Source organism: Elaeis guineensis, chromosome 7 (genome assembly GCF_000442705.2).
Source record: "Elaeis guineensis isolate ETL-2024a chromosome 7, EG11, whole genome shotgun sequence".
In the NCBI taxonomy this organism is placed as follows: Eukaryota; Viridiplantae; Streptophyta; class Magnoliopsida; order Arecales; family Arecaceae; genus Elaeis; species Elaeis guineensis.
This window is the reverse complement of record NC_025999.2, coordinates 5,590,747-5,605,554: the sequence shown is the minus strand read 5'-3', so window position 1 is coordinate 5,605,554 and position 14,808 is coordinate 5,590,747. Positions and strand designations below refer to the sequence as shown.

Sequence of the window (14,808 nt, the reverse complement as noted above, 5' to 3'; positions counted from 1 at the left end):
TCAGTTAACACCCATCTCCCAAATTTTAATATATTCTCAAAAATGATACTTACAGAGTTTTAAAGAAAAAAAGGAAATTGAAGTTAAAAAAATTATCCGAAAGTTGGCATTCGTAATATCCCTGTTATCTCTAGTTCTATTTCGGCCCATAGCAGCTTAAGTACATGACTTTCTCCAGGGTCTGCTCCATCCTCTTAGCTCTCTCGATCCTCCCTATGCTCCTTTCAATTGAAGTAGCCATCCTGGTGGCTTGACTTAAAGATCCCACACTGCTCTTGACTAGCTGGTGGAGAGATCTCAATGCGTAGTTCCATCGGCATAGCCCTGCTTGATCCTTGAGCGCTTCCACTGCTCCCATGCTCGCTGCCACAATCAAGGAAGCCTTGCTTGTTGAGGCCATCTCTTCCCTTCCCCCAAATGCTCGAAATCCCAAGAAGACTGGTGGAAGAAAGTAGTATACTTTCTGTGGAGATTTCTTTGTTGAGGAATTTTTGTAATTTTAGTACGCTTTCACTTGCGAGTACTCGATATTTTTTTAAATTGAATATTTTTAATGACTTCAAGTTATTCTAAAACTTCTGCTCCACTTAATTCCTTAGGGGACGGATGTCGGTCGGACTTACCATCAAAGTATTGATTGTAATGGATCCTCCAAGAATGATTACCAAGTAAAAACTGTCGATGATCCATGAAGCATATTTTTCATCCATGCTTTAAATATAAGGAGGATGCATCCTTATTGCATATTGGATATGCCAAATATCTTTTGGTGCTCCACTCAGATAAGTTTTTATGTATAAAAAAATTATTTATAGTCCATAAAATTGAAGCATGTAACTTAAAATTTCTTCGACTCGCAGAATTATATGTCTGTACTCTATTTTTTCATAACTCCTTCAGATCATCGATTAACGGTTGTAGATATACATCAATTTCATTATCTGGTACTTTCAGATCTAAAATCAACAATGACATAAAAATAAAAGGTTCTTTCATGCACTTTCAAGGTGACATATTATATACAGCTAGCATCACTGGCCACATACTATAGGAAGTACTCAAATTGCCCAAGAAATTAAATCCATCTATTGCTAGACCAAGCCGAATATTGTACGGATCACTTGCAAAGTATGGATGCTTTGTATCGAAGTCTTTCTATACTATGGAGTCGGTCGGGTAGCTAAGTATGTTTTCTTCCAGAACCCGCTACTCATGATGTTATCTCATTTCTTCAGCTATCTTTGTGGACATATACAACCTTTGAAGTCTTGAAATCAATGAAAAATACCTCAAAATCTTTTGAGATATCTTCTTTCCTTTCCTGTTATTGATTTTGTACCTAAGCTCACTGTATTTAGATATTCAATTGCCTGTTCGTTATCCTTATAAAATAATATATAGTCATTTTTGTAGATATGTATAGGAATACAGCCAAGTCTCAATTCTCACATGTATATTTTTGCTTCAGAATATGATTTCGAAAGTCTCTCTCCATCGAAAAGAGCTGCTTTAACAATATCAAATTTTGGTCAAATGACTTCTGACTCCATTAGTTCACGATTTTAATATGAAGTAATTTTATTAAAAACTCTAACTTGTAGAACTTTACACAATTTGGATATAGTGGCTCTCGTGCATCCTTACAAGCTTTGCAAACTGTTCAGAAGTTTCTTCTACCTCAAGTTGGATATTATGTTTACAATCAGAATTATCTTCAGATATACTAGTACTCATGTGTACATTTGAACAAATACTCTGACGTAAACTATCTAATAGTTCTCTTATACCATCATGTTCGACAGGTTCAGCAGCATCACTATCATTTTTAGTATCGTCATCGTCGCTTGCAACTTCACTCAGATCACTCTCCCCATGCCACATCCAGCAAGTATAATTCTTATCCATATCATAACATAGCAGATGCTCCTCAATAAGTATTATGTGACGATATACTATATTGACACATCTCTTGCATGGACACTTAATCCGACTAGCACTGTCAGCCTTATGCCGTACAAACTCAATAAAATCTCGAACACCTTTTCGATATTCAGCAAAAAAATACTTCTAGCATTCATCCTACTTTTATTGATATCCATCTAACAACAAATACAAAAATTATTAACAACAAAAAAATTTTCAGTGGTATTCATCCGAATCAAATCCCGATCCAAATTTTAGATTGAATCTCGATCCGGATCTGGATATGGATTATTTTATGTAAAACAGGACTCATTAAAGAAAATAGACTGAATAGTAACATAGAAAATCTTCTTCCATCAATTTAATGAAGTAAAAATACATGATCCTATCCATTTCAAATCATTATTAACAGGTATGGTCCTATTTCTTTCAGAAAAGTAATAGTCTTATTATTGTTACCAGTCGATATTTTGTTTCATTATTATGAAAATTTTGACAGCATCTCCCTATGGTTCTCCAAGTATACGACTTGAATATGGTGCCTACGCACCCTATCCACCATATACCCGAAAAACAGTGGACAGATAACTGCTGAGTATCACATAATTAATAAAATAAAATATCAATTATTAATAACAATAAGATTATTATTTTTTTAAAAAACCCGAATATGGAACATCCAAGAGTCGATCTCGATCAAGATCGACTCTTGAACAAAAATCTACGGCTCAATGCAATTCAACTACCATCTCTGAACATACATTCAAAGATGGATTTCTAATTTATCAAAAAAGAGTAACTCTATATAAAAATTTTTCATCAAAAATTTTAGTAGAATTTTTTCTAAAATAAAATATTTTTTATATTTAATTATAATAAGCAAAAGCATACAAAACAATATACAAAATAATTAAATTATAATAAGTAAAAGCAATATATATTATACTAGTGGAATAATAAAAAAATTATGAATTTCAGTAGTAATACAAAAAATTTATGCAATAAATATAAAATAAACTATAAGTAGTTGAGCATGCAAAATAATAACACGAAACCCAATCTCGAGGATCCGATGGTTTTTTTATTTTTTTCTAAAATATTTTTTATCTAAAAATAATAAATAATTTTTTATTTTATTTAAAATATTTTTTATCTAAAAATATTTTTTTAAAATATTTTTTTCCTAAACAAGCTCCGGACATGACCTCCCACTGCCCCCACTCCCACGGTGTTGGCACTGTCACCTACCCCGTGCGTGCTTGGACTCGGCCCCAAGACCCCCGCTCTCGCGATGTTGCCACCATCACCTACCCTTCATGACCCACCTCCTGCAGCGCCGTCACCCTCTCCAATCCCCGCGACCCGGATCCCAACTCGGATCCTAATCAGATTTCGATCTGGATCCCAACCCGAATCGGGATCTCGATCCGGATCTCGATCTCAATCCAATTTAGATCATGATTCAAATTTTATTTTTATTAATTAAATAATAAAATATTTGATTAATATTTTATTTTTTTTTATTTTTTTTTCTCTCTTCCCTTTCTTCCTTCCGACCGACCTTCCTCCCTCCTCGACCAACCCCCTCCCCGACCCCGTGTCGCCCTCGACCACCCATGGCCCCTCCCCACCCCAATGTCGTCCCCGGCCACCCTCCGACCCCATCCCCGCCCTCATCCTGCCCCCGGCTGCCCACCCCCACCCCTACAACCCCCTTTACCGGCCGACCCCCTCCCCGGCCCAGTGTCGCCCTTGGCTGCCCACAGCCCCCTCCGTGCCCCCGTGTCGCCTCCGACCGCCCCCCGACCCCATCCCCACCCCCATGTCACCCCCGACCACCCACCCCCACCTTGCAACCCCCTCCACCGACCGACCCCCTCCCCACCCCTGTGTCGCCTCCGGCCACCCACGGCCCCCTCCTTGTCCCTGTGTCATCCCCGACCGCCCCCCAAACCCCCGACCCCCTCCCCGCCCTCGTGTCGCCCCCGACCACCCACCCCCACCCCAACAACCCCCTCCAACCCCCATGTCGCCCCCGACTACCCACCCCACCCCAGCAACCCCCTCCGCCCCCCGAACCCCTGGCCCCCGTGTCGCCCCCGACGCCCAACCCCACCCCCGCAACCCCTCCACCCCCTGGTGGCCCGATCAACCAAAAAAAAAAGGGTGGGAAGAACCCTTACCTCCGGTGGATGGCAACGACGGCATCGGAGAAGCCCACGACAACAGCGCGGACGGCAATGGTGGTGGCGATGGTGGAGATGCGCTCACCGGTGGAAAGAGAGAGGGGGGGAGAGCTCAGAGAGGGAGAGTGGAGAGGGAGAGGGGAGAGGATTTCGCACAAAGGGACGTCAAGTTGACGTCTAATTAATACGAAACTATTAGCAACGAAAATTTTCATTGCTAATATAATTATTAGTGATGAAAATAAATTTTCATCGTCAATAATTTCTGCTAAAAAAATTTTTCACTAAAAAAATTTTTTCTCTAAAAAAATTTTATCCAAAAATAAATTATTGACGATGGAAAAAAAATTTCATCGTTAATAAGTCTATTAGTGATGAAAATCTTGTTTCCATCGCTAATAAATACCATCCAAATTTTTTTTTCTCTAATAATTTTCTCTTTAAAAAAATTTAAAAAATTATTTTTTAAAAAATTATTTTTCATTGCTAATAAATTTTTTTTCCATTAACAAATTTTTTATTCATAAAAATTGATTAAAATAATATTTTTAAAATATGATTATTGATGAACAATAAATTTACATCGTAAATATATTTTCTTAAAAAATTTTATAAAAAAATTTAAAGACTATTTATGATGAAAATTTATTTGATGTTGCTAATAATTAAATATCTTTTCAATAATAGTTTTATAAAAATTAATTTTAAATTTTTCCATCAAAAAAATTTTTCATCCAAAAAATTTAACAAAAAAATAACATTAAAAAAATATTCATGATGAAAAATAAGATTAATTTTTTTTAATCTAAAAAATTTTTGGTCTAAAAAATTTTTCAAAATAATTTCAATATTAAAAAAATTAATTTTCTATTAATCAAAAAAAATTTATATAAATAGTTAATTTATGATTTTTTCTTCAAAAAAATTTTTTTTCTTCAAAAAATATTACGTGCATAAAAAATATAATTGTGATGAAAAGTTTAATTTATGTCGCTAATAATTGTTATAAGAATAGCTCTTCGGCTTCCACAATAGAGTGGGCACTATGAGAGATCGATAGCTTTAAGATCTTCGATCTCCAAGATGTTCATCTTCTTCTTGGAGTCCTCATTCTAGAAGTCGGAGTATCAGAATATCATGGTGATTCTGAGATCGTGAGAGAAATCCATCAAGATTGAGATTTGGAGGATAAAATAGGGATAGAAAGTTAGAGGTCTAGAAGCTCATATATTGCATGCATGTGAGGATCGAGTTTGAGAAATTCGTTAGAAATTGTGTGAGCATAAAAAATCTAACAATTAATCAGAATCAAAGCAGACCTATAGGTAGTGCAAGTTATGTTATAAAGTACAAGCTCATATTTATGTTTTGCATTGCTAGGAAGATGAGTGCTCATATTGTTTGTCTTCTCATGATTGAAACTCCTACAGAGATACATTTGAGCGTCGATCGATACAAAAAATATGGTACCTTTCGAGATCGTGGAGGTCATACTAGAATGTGCTACTTAACTATATGGTTTCTATATGAAAGGAAGCTCTTTTTATGTAGTTTAAGACAGACACTCCATCAGAAAGATTCATTGATATCACTAGTAACAGTGACAGCGATGAACAGATAAATTTTATATCATAAATAAATATATAGCTTATTTCATTTAAAAGGATCTATTCATTTTAATCCACGAATATCATCTACTTTCATATATTTTTTTCATATAAAAAATTTGGTCTAGATCATAACTCATATTTGCTTCCTTACCATGTAAAAGGACAAAAGATGTATACAGCTGTTACAAAAAATAGATACAATTGCCTTACATAAAATTAAAATTTTAAATTTTATATATTTTTTTAAATTTTTAATTTTTTTACATATTAGCGATGAAAATATTTTCATCGTAAACAAAAGTATTTACGATGAAAATAAAATTTTAATCATAAATACTTGATTATTTATGATAAAAAATTTTCATCGCTACTAATAAGTAATTTTTAATTTTTTTAAATTACTAATTTTTTTAAATATTGATGATAAAAATATTTTTATCATAAATAATCAAGTATTTATGATGAATATTTTTTTTCATCGTAAAAACTATTTATTTAGAATGAAAAATTTTTATCACAAATAATGAGCAACTTTTAATTTTTTTTAAATTTTTAATTTTTTAACTATTGGTGATGAAAATATTTTTATTATAAATAATCAAGTACTTATGATAAAAATTTTTTTCATCATAAAAAATATTTATTTAGGGTAAAATTTTTTATCATAAATAATGAGTAATTTTTAAATTTTTTTTAAATTTTTAATTTTTTTAAATATTTATGATGAAAATATTTTTTTCATAAATAATCAAGTATTTATGATAAAAAAAATTTTTATCTTAAATACTCAATTATTTATGATAAAATATTTTTATCATAAATAATCTATAATTTTTAATTTTTTTATTTTTTTAAATATTGATGATGATAATATTTACATTGGCAATAATCTTATTTTTGATGAAAAAATATTTTTTATCATAAATATTTAAATTATTTATGATAAAAATATTTTTATTATAAATATTTAAAAATTTAAAATTAAAATAAATGATATATTATTTATAATAAAAATATTCATCACAAATAATATATATTTATGATAGAATAATTTTTTCATCGCTGATAGGCAACTATTTGTGATGAAAAATTATTTCATCATAAATATTTTATTATTTATGATTAAATTTTTTTCATTGTAAATATAATTAGTGACGATCAATATATTTACATCGTAAATAATTCTATCACAAAAATATTCTTTTCTTGTAGTGCCACTGTCGCTAGCTGTCCTTTACTCCACCGTCGTTGGCCACACCCTGCTGCTTATTGTCGAACCTCCACCGTGCCACTGCACCTCACCAAAGCATGAATTACCACCAACCCTCGCTCTCCTGTTCAACCAAGAAAAGAAAAAAAAAAGAAGAAAAGAAGAAGAAGAAGAGAAAAAAAAAAAGAAAAAAGGGAGAAGGGATCTCTCTGTCTCTCATATCTCTCTATATCCTCTGTCTTTCTTTCTATATCTAATCTATGGATCCTAGCCTGAACTCAAGATGATATACCCAAAGAAGCTCAGAATTGCTTCGATATCCATGTAAGATGTCGGACCCCATCTCGGCCATATCGAATACCCTTGAAATTCACTATTGATGAATCCTATTGATCAATATTAATTAATCTTGTTCTAATTTCTGCTTCATGATTTTTTGATCGAGTCACTTAGATTTGATTCTCGACTAGGAGATGCTTAGATTTGATTCTCCACTAGGAGATCTTAAATTGTCCTGTTACTCAAACAGTCTGTTGAACCGACTATCCAATCTATAGTCTTTTTTTGTTTTGATTGAATTTAGTAAATAGGTTCGATAAATTCATCTAGCGAAGTTTGAAGGGCTAGGACAAAAGAGATAAGCAACCCCGACACTTCTTACTTGCTTTTGAATTATCAATTAGGGGGGATGCACCAGAATGAAATGATAAAATTTATGCTAAAAAGAATGGGTTTACATTGCTAGAACACAAAAAGGCTAAAGTCTTGTTTCTTGAAAAATCTTTAGCATTATATCTTATCTTATAAAATAATCAAATCAACTTGATGCAGGTGACCAACCAAAATTTTGTGATTACTAATATTTAAATTATTTTAATTATAGAGGCATATCAATCCATCATCTTAAGTATTAAAATTATCAAAATCTCATCTATTATAGAATCTTTGATATCATGGCTGCTACATATTGCTTGTAGAATCTTGATATATCAGTCCATTATAGAATCTTGGATATCACGGCTGCTACATATTGTTTATAGAAGTTTGGTATATCAATTCATTATAGAATCTTGGATATTGCGGCTGCTACATATTACATACCGAATCTTGGCAGATTGGCCTATATCAACCTCCAATGATCATGTGATTTGGTTGTCATATTTATATTTAGTATATATATCAAATCCTGAGCATTTGCTATTGTATTATACTATATCAAGCCTTTGGTATCTTTCTCATAATTATGAGATTATATTATTGTATTCTACCATACTTGATCCCTATAAGTCAAAGGGCTTAACTTATATATAAAGCACACTAGTGCCATGAACATGAAAATAATTGAAGTCTCATGAAATATGCTCACTGGCATGATGCTATGGCTGATGAAATTATGGCCTTAGAGCTCTATCACACTTGGTTTGTAATGCCACTTCTCCTAGGCAAACATGCCATTAAAAGCAAATGGATATATAAGATTAAGTACAAATCTGATGGTAGTATTAAACGATATAAAGCAAGACTTGTTGTTAAAGACTACACTCAAGCTGAAGGCTTAGATTATTATGAAACATTTACTCTTGTTATCGAATTGGTTACAGTTAGTTATGTTATTGCCGTTGCATCTACCAAATATAAGCCTTTGTATCAGATTGATGTCAATAATACCTTCCTCCATGGTGATTTGAATGAAAAATTTTACATTCAATTACCACCAGATTTTTCTCGAATGGGGAAGAAAGGAGAATAATAAGTTTGTAGATTCAACGAATTCTTATATGATTTTAAATAAGCTTCCTGTAACTAGTTTTTTAAATTCTCCACAGCATTACTTCATGTTGGTTTCACTCAATCAGTTGCTGATTATTCACTCTTTACCCTCAAATCCAAGGGCACCACCACCATTGTGCTTATATATGTTGATGATATACTCATTACTGGTAGTGATCCTTCTTCTATTGGTTTCACTAAATTCTATCTTCAAGATCAATTTTGAATCAAAGATCTTGGCATACTTAAATATTTCTTGGATGTTGAGGTTGTATATTCCAACAAAGATATTTTTCTCTCTCAACAAAAATATATTTTAGATATTCTTGAAGATGCAGCTATTCTAGATGCTAAACCAGTGCACACTCCAATGGAGCAAAATTTAAAATTATCACATGATATTGGAGAAGCTTTGCATGATTTTGGATTGTACAGATGTCTGATAGGTCATTTGATCTATCTCACAATTATATATCCAGATATTACATTTGCTATCAATCTTTTGAGTCAATTTATGCAGGTACCACGCCAACCCCATATGGTGCTACTTTTTGAGTTTTACAATACCTTAAATCTTATTCTAGCTTTGGTATCCTCATGTCTATCTCAAACAATTTTCATCTTAGTACCTATTGTGATGCTGATTGGATAAGTTGTTCCACCACTTGCCATTCTATCACGGGTTGTTGTAGCTTTTTTGGTGATAGCTTTATCTCATGACGCACAAAAAAATAAAGTACCATCTCTCACTCACTGGTGAGGTTGAATATTGATCAATGGCCTCTACCATTTATAAATTGAGGTGGCTCAAAACTCTACTCTTTGACTTGGTTATCCACTATCTTCGACCATGTCTCTCTCATGTGATAATCAAGCTGCACTTCATATTGCTGCCAATCTTGTATTTCACAAGTGGACAAAACACATCGAAATAGATTGTCATGTTGTCCAAAAAGAAATATAAGCAGGCACAATCCAGATTAAGTTTTTTCGAAGTGTTAACCAACGTGCCGATATTTTTACCAAGACTTTAGGTTGTGACCCATTTTTTTATATATTAGGCAAGTTGGGTGTCATAGATTTACACTCACCAACTTAAGAGGGAGTATTAAAGTTTTCGGAATCTTATCTATTATAGAATTTTGATATCATGGCTACTATATATTACTTGTAGAATTTTGACATACCAGATATTGCTTGCATATCAACCCATTATAGAATCTTGGATATTGCAACTGCTACATATTACATACTGAATCTTGACATATCAGTCCATATCAACCTCCAACAATCATGGGATCCGGTTGTTATATTTATATTCAGTATGTGGATCAAATCTTGAGATTTTGCTATTGTGTTATACTATATCAGGTCTCTAGTATCTCTCTCATAATCGTGATATTGTATTATTGTATTCTACCCTATTTGATTCCTAAAATCAAAGTACTCAACTTGTATATAAAGTATAGTAGTGCCATAAACATAAAAATAAAATTAAGTATTGTAATATATTATAGTAATAAGAACAGAAGAACACCTAACTTCAGTTTTCTCTCACGGCCATAACTCCTCAGAAGAAATCCGCATTAAACATATGTGAGTTTCTCTCTCTAATTATTAATTTTTTCTCCTGAGAGTAAACTCTCGATAGATCTCCTTCATGCATAAATTAAGATTGTTTTTAGGAAGGAGTTGTGATAGCCGAATATGTTTGGTTTATTTTTGTGGTGGAAGAACAAGTATGGTATGTTTGACTTAGGGTTATGTGAATCATAGATATAGAAGATGGACAAGGCATGGAAGTAGGAGAATAGATCATGGAATCAGCTTTCATCAAGATGCTCCTCCTTTTTCCATCGCCTGGTGACAAACCATAGGCTATTGTCATCGGAGGCATTGCCGTTATCTACAAACTGGAGCATTTTCCCTTCTTCAGTGAGCAACCAATATTTCCTAACTTTTTTTTCTTTTTCTTTCTCTTTCGAATTAGACATCTGAAGTTGGTCAAAAAAAAAAAAATCCTAATAATAATAATAACTATTTTGATAGAATATATATATATATATATATATATATATATATATATATATATATATATATATATATAGTCTAATTTCTCCTTGCTTTTTCATGATGTACAGGCGATTTGTTTTGGTAAACTATGGGTGCAAACTGCATGCCAAACAGGGGAAGAGAAATCAAAAATGGCAAACTTTTTAAAATTTTGCTATATATAATGGCTACTATATACGCACACACACAAGTTGAACATATGGAAATTACTGTCTATTAATTTATTTTGTGTCGTTGATGGTCTAACCATGTTCCTTCCATTTATCGTTTTATTCTGCTGTCCTTTATAGAATGTTCTCATACGGTGCTTCTCGGAAATGTTCTCCATGGTGCAGAGACTTTGTGCAATATGCCTCACCGCCATGAACTCGGAGCGGGAGGCCAAACCCATATTCGCAGCTCCATGCTCCCACTGCTTCCACTTCAACTGCATTCAGGCTACCTTCCGTCATGGCCACCATGACTGCCCCCTCTGCCGCTCCCCCCTGCCGTCGGCCCCCTTCGAGAACTTCCCCACCTTCGACGACGACGAACCTCTCCCCACCTCTATCTCTCGTCCACCTCCCCCTCCGCCCCCGTCGCCATCGAGACCTTCCCCGAATTCCCTGCCATCGCCGCCGCCTCCTCTCCATCCTCCTTCTCAGTCCTAATCAAGGCCCGCGCCCCGCCTCTCTCCACCCTCCGCCGCCACGACGGTCGTGCCGCCCTCGACCTCGTCGCCGTTCTCGATGTCAGCAACAGCATGACCGGCCGCAAGCTTGCACTCCTCAAGCACGCCGTCGGCTTCGTAATCCGAAGACTCTCTCCCTCCGACCGCCTTGCCATCGTCGCCTTCTCCAACACCACCAATCGCGTGCTCGCCCTCCGCCTCATGTCCGACGCCGGACGTGCGGAGGCGGCCGACGCCATCAACTCCCTCGTCACCTCTGGCGGGACGGACATCGCCGGCGGCCTCTCCGCCGGCATTCGCATCCTCAAGGAGCGCCGTTTCCGCAACCCCGTGGCGAGCATCATCCTCCTTTCCGATGGCATCGATACCATGGATGGCTTCTCCCTCGCCGGCCGCCTGCAGAGCTCTCGACGGACGAGAGACTTCCTCCAACGCCTGCCCCCCTCCGCCCGGAGCGTCGGGCCGATCCACACCTTCGGTTTCGGCGCGAACCACGACCCGACCATCATGGACGCCGTGGCCGAAGCCACCGGCGGGACCTTCTCGTTCGTCGAGGAGGAGGCGGCGGTCTCGGACGCGTTTGCCGCGTGCCTCGCCGGCCTGCTCAGCGTGGTCGCGCAGTACTTGCATCTGACCATATGCTCGGCCTCGCCGGGTGTCCACCTCACCTCGGTCGGCACCGGGAACTACTCGTCCAGGATCTCGGACCAACGCCTGATGGAGGTCATCGAAGTCGGTGACATGTATGCCGAAGAAGAGAAGTTCGTCCTCCTCGACGTCACGGTTCCCATCAAAGAAGACAAAAACGATCCATCGATGCAGCTTATAAGCGTTTACTGCTCTTACGTCGATCCTCTTACCCAAGATATCATCCACGTGGAAGAGGAGAGAACCATAGTCCGCCGGCCCGATAGCCTATCGCCGGAGGATGAGATCGCGAACTTGATCGTCGACGGGCAGCGGAACCGGATTCTGGTGGCCGAGATGAGCATTGCGGAGGCTCAGGCGAAGGCCGACGGTGGGGACCTGAAAGGCGCGAAGGCGGTGCTCGACGCACGGAGGGGAGGCACCAGTAGTTTTCTTTCTTTGTTTAGTTGGGTCGAGTTCTTTCGTTCTCTAGTTGACAAGATGTGTTAGGTTAATTCCCTGTTGCTTGTCCGTAATTTCTTATTCAATATGCATTTTATCATTTTCTTTTGTCTTTTGAGCTTTTGTCCCTGGGTCAAAAGAAAAATTACTGGTTGAATCAGGACCATTCAACTGCAAATAAACATCTTTGTTGCTCCATTTTTCTTTCTCTTTCTTATTTTTTAAAAATATAAATATATATTTATGGTTGGATTAACTATCACTAAGCTAGTGGATCTGATCTAATTAACAATTTCTCCATTATATGCTAAGGAAAAGCTAAAGTTTTTTTTTTTATAAAAAATTCTTTTAAATATCTGAAAGTTATACATTAATTTGTTGTAGTTCAACAACACTTGCATATATCAAGCAGCTTAAGTTTTATTTTTTTAAATTTAAATAATAACTGAAATCGAGTTTTTGGATTCAAGAGCTAATACATGCTAAATTTATATTTAAATTAAAGAAAATTTTCAATTATGCCTATTGCTATCAACGGCCAACCTAGCGCTGGAATGGACAGATCTATGATGGTTGGAGCTTGATTCCACACTAGATGGGAGAGAACCTACAAATCAATGGGGATGCTTTGATGCTCAAATTAGTCACTAAAGAATAGTAGAAAGGAGAAAAAAAGTGAAGCTTGAGAGCTTACATGGAGGTTGCCTATGCCCTTCTATTTATAGGTGAGTTGGTCAGTCAATTTTGGAAGGAAGGGCAGGAGTGGTAGAGAGGATTACGCTGCTTCTGCTTTATTTAGCTGAGGTAAGCTGTTATTTATTCCATCTGGAGTACATTTGGAATGCAAGATAGATTAGATAACTACTTAACGTACAACTACCATCGCAAATCTCGACTTTTTATCTTGGCTCGTTAGGATTTGACCCGATATGGTTGAGATGAACTATCATCCTGTATCAGATGCCCTCTACTCTTGAGTCTGAACTATTGATAGTTTGAGCAAAGAGAGTAGAAGTGTCGAGCAAAGTGGCGATTATCTTAGCTTGGTGTCTCTCATGCTCATTAATGCATAGACACATGACGGAGGTTAGCTAGTTGGAAAAGAAAAAAAGAAAAGAAGAAGAAGAAAAGAAAAGAAAAAAAAAGAGAAAAAGAGAGAGAAGGGATCTCTCTCTCTCTCTCGTATTTCTCTGTATCTTCTCTCTTTCTCTCTCTATCTAATCCATGGATCCTAACATGAACTCAAGATGATATACCCGAAGAAGCTCGAAACTGCTTCGATATACATGCAAGATGTCGGACTCCATCCCGACCATATCGAATACCCTTGAAATCCACTATTGATGAATCCTATTGATCAATATTAATTAATCTTGTTCCAATTTATGCTTCATGATTTTTTGATCGAGTCGCTTAGATTTGATTCTCGACTAGGAGACTCTGAATTGTTCTATTGCTCGGACAGTCCGTTAAATCGACCATCCAATCTATAGTCTCTTTTTTTTATGATTAAATTTATCGAATAAGAATTAATTATATTTTTTATATATTAAATAAGTTCGATAAATTTATCTAGCGAAGTTTGAAGGGCTAGGACGAAAGAGATAAGTAACCCCGATACTTCTTACTTATTTTTGAATTATCAATTATGGGGGAGGGGATGCACCAGAATGAAATGATAAAATTTATGCTAAAAAGAATGGGTTTACATTGCTAGAATACAAAGAGGCTAAAGTATTGTTTCTTGAAAAATCTTTAGCATTATATCTTACCTTATAAAATAATCAATTCAACTTGATGCAGGTCACCAACCAAAATTTTGTGAAGGTCACCAACCAAAATTTTGTGATTACTAATGTTTAAATTATTTTAATTATAGAGGCATATTAATCTATCATCTTAAGTATTAAAGTTATCAAAATCTCGTCTATTATAGAATCTTGGATATCATGACTGCTACATATTGCTTGTAGAATCTTGACATATCAATCTATTATAGAATCTTGGATATCATAGTTGATACATATTGTTTATAGAATCTTTATATATCAATCCATTATAGAATCTTGGATATTGGGGCTGCTATATATTACATATAGAATCTTGGTATATCGGCCTATATCAACCTCCAATGATCTTGTGATTTGGTTGTCATATTTACGTTTAGTATACATATCAAATCCTGGATATTTGCTATTGTATTATACTATATCAGGCCTTTGGTATCTTTCTCATAATTATGAGATTGTATTGTTGTATTCTACCATACTTGATCCC

The 14,808-nt window shown here is 35.7% G+C and overlaps 2 protein-coding genes across 2 annotated transcripts; one reads left to right on the top strand and one right to left on the bottom strand.

Moving 5' to 3' along the window:
- Positions 1 to 478, bottom strand: LOC140859213 (uncharacterized). The gene has a single exon (XM_073260868.1). The coding sequence runs from the start codon at positions 398 to 400 to the stop codon at positions 137 to 139; it is 264 nt and encodes an 87-aa protein (XP_073116969.1). The 5' UTR covers positions 401 to 478; the 3' UTR covers positions 1 to 136.
- A 10,757-nt stretch (positions 479 to 11,235) lies between these two features.
- LOC140859251 (E3 ubiquitin-protein ligase WAV3-like) lies at positions 11,236 to 12,654 on the top strand (the record flags this gene model as incomplete). The annotated part of the gene is made up of 1 exon (XM_073260942.1): positions 11,236 to 12,654. A coding segment is annotated over one exon (1,344 nt), but the record flags the coding sequence as incomplete, so codon positions are not given.
- Between the last annotated feature and the right edge of the window lie 2,154 nt (positions 12,655 to 14,808).

Excerpts from the sequence above, each read along its gene's own strand:
- LOC140859213 (XM_073260868.1), bottom strand. The coding sequence starts at position 400 with ATGGCCTCAACAAGCAAGGCTTCCTTGATTGTGGCAGCGAGCATGGGA.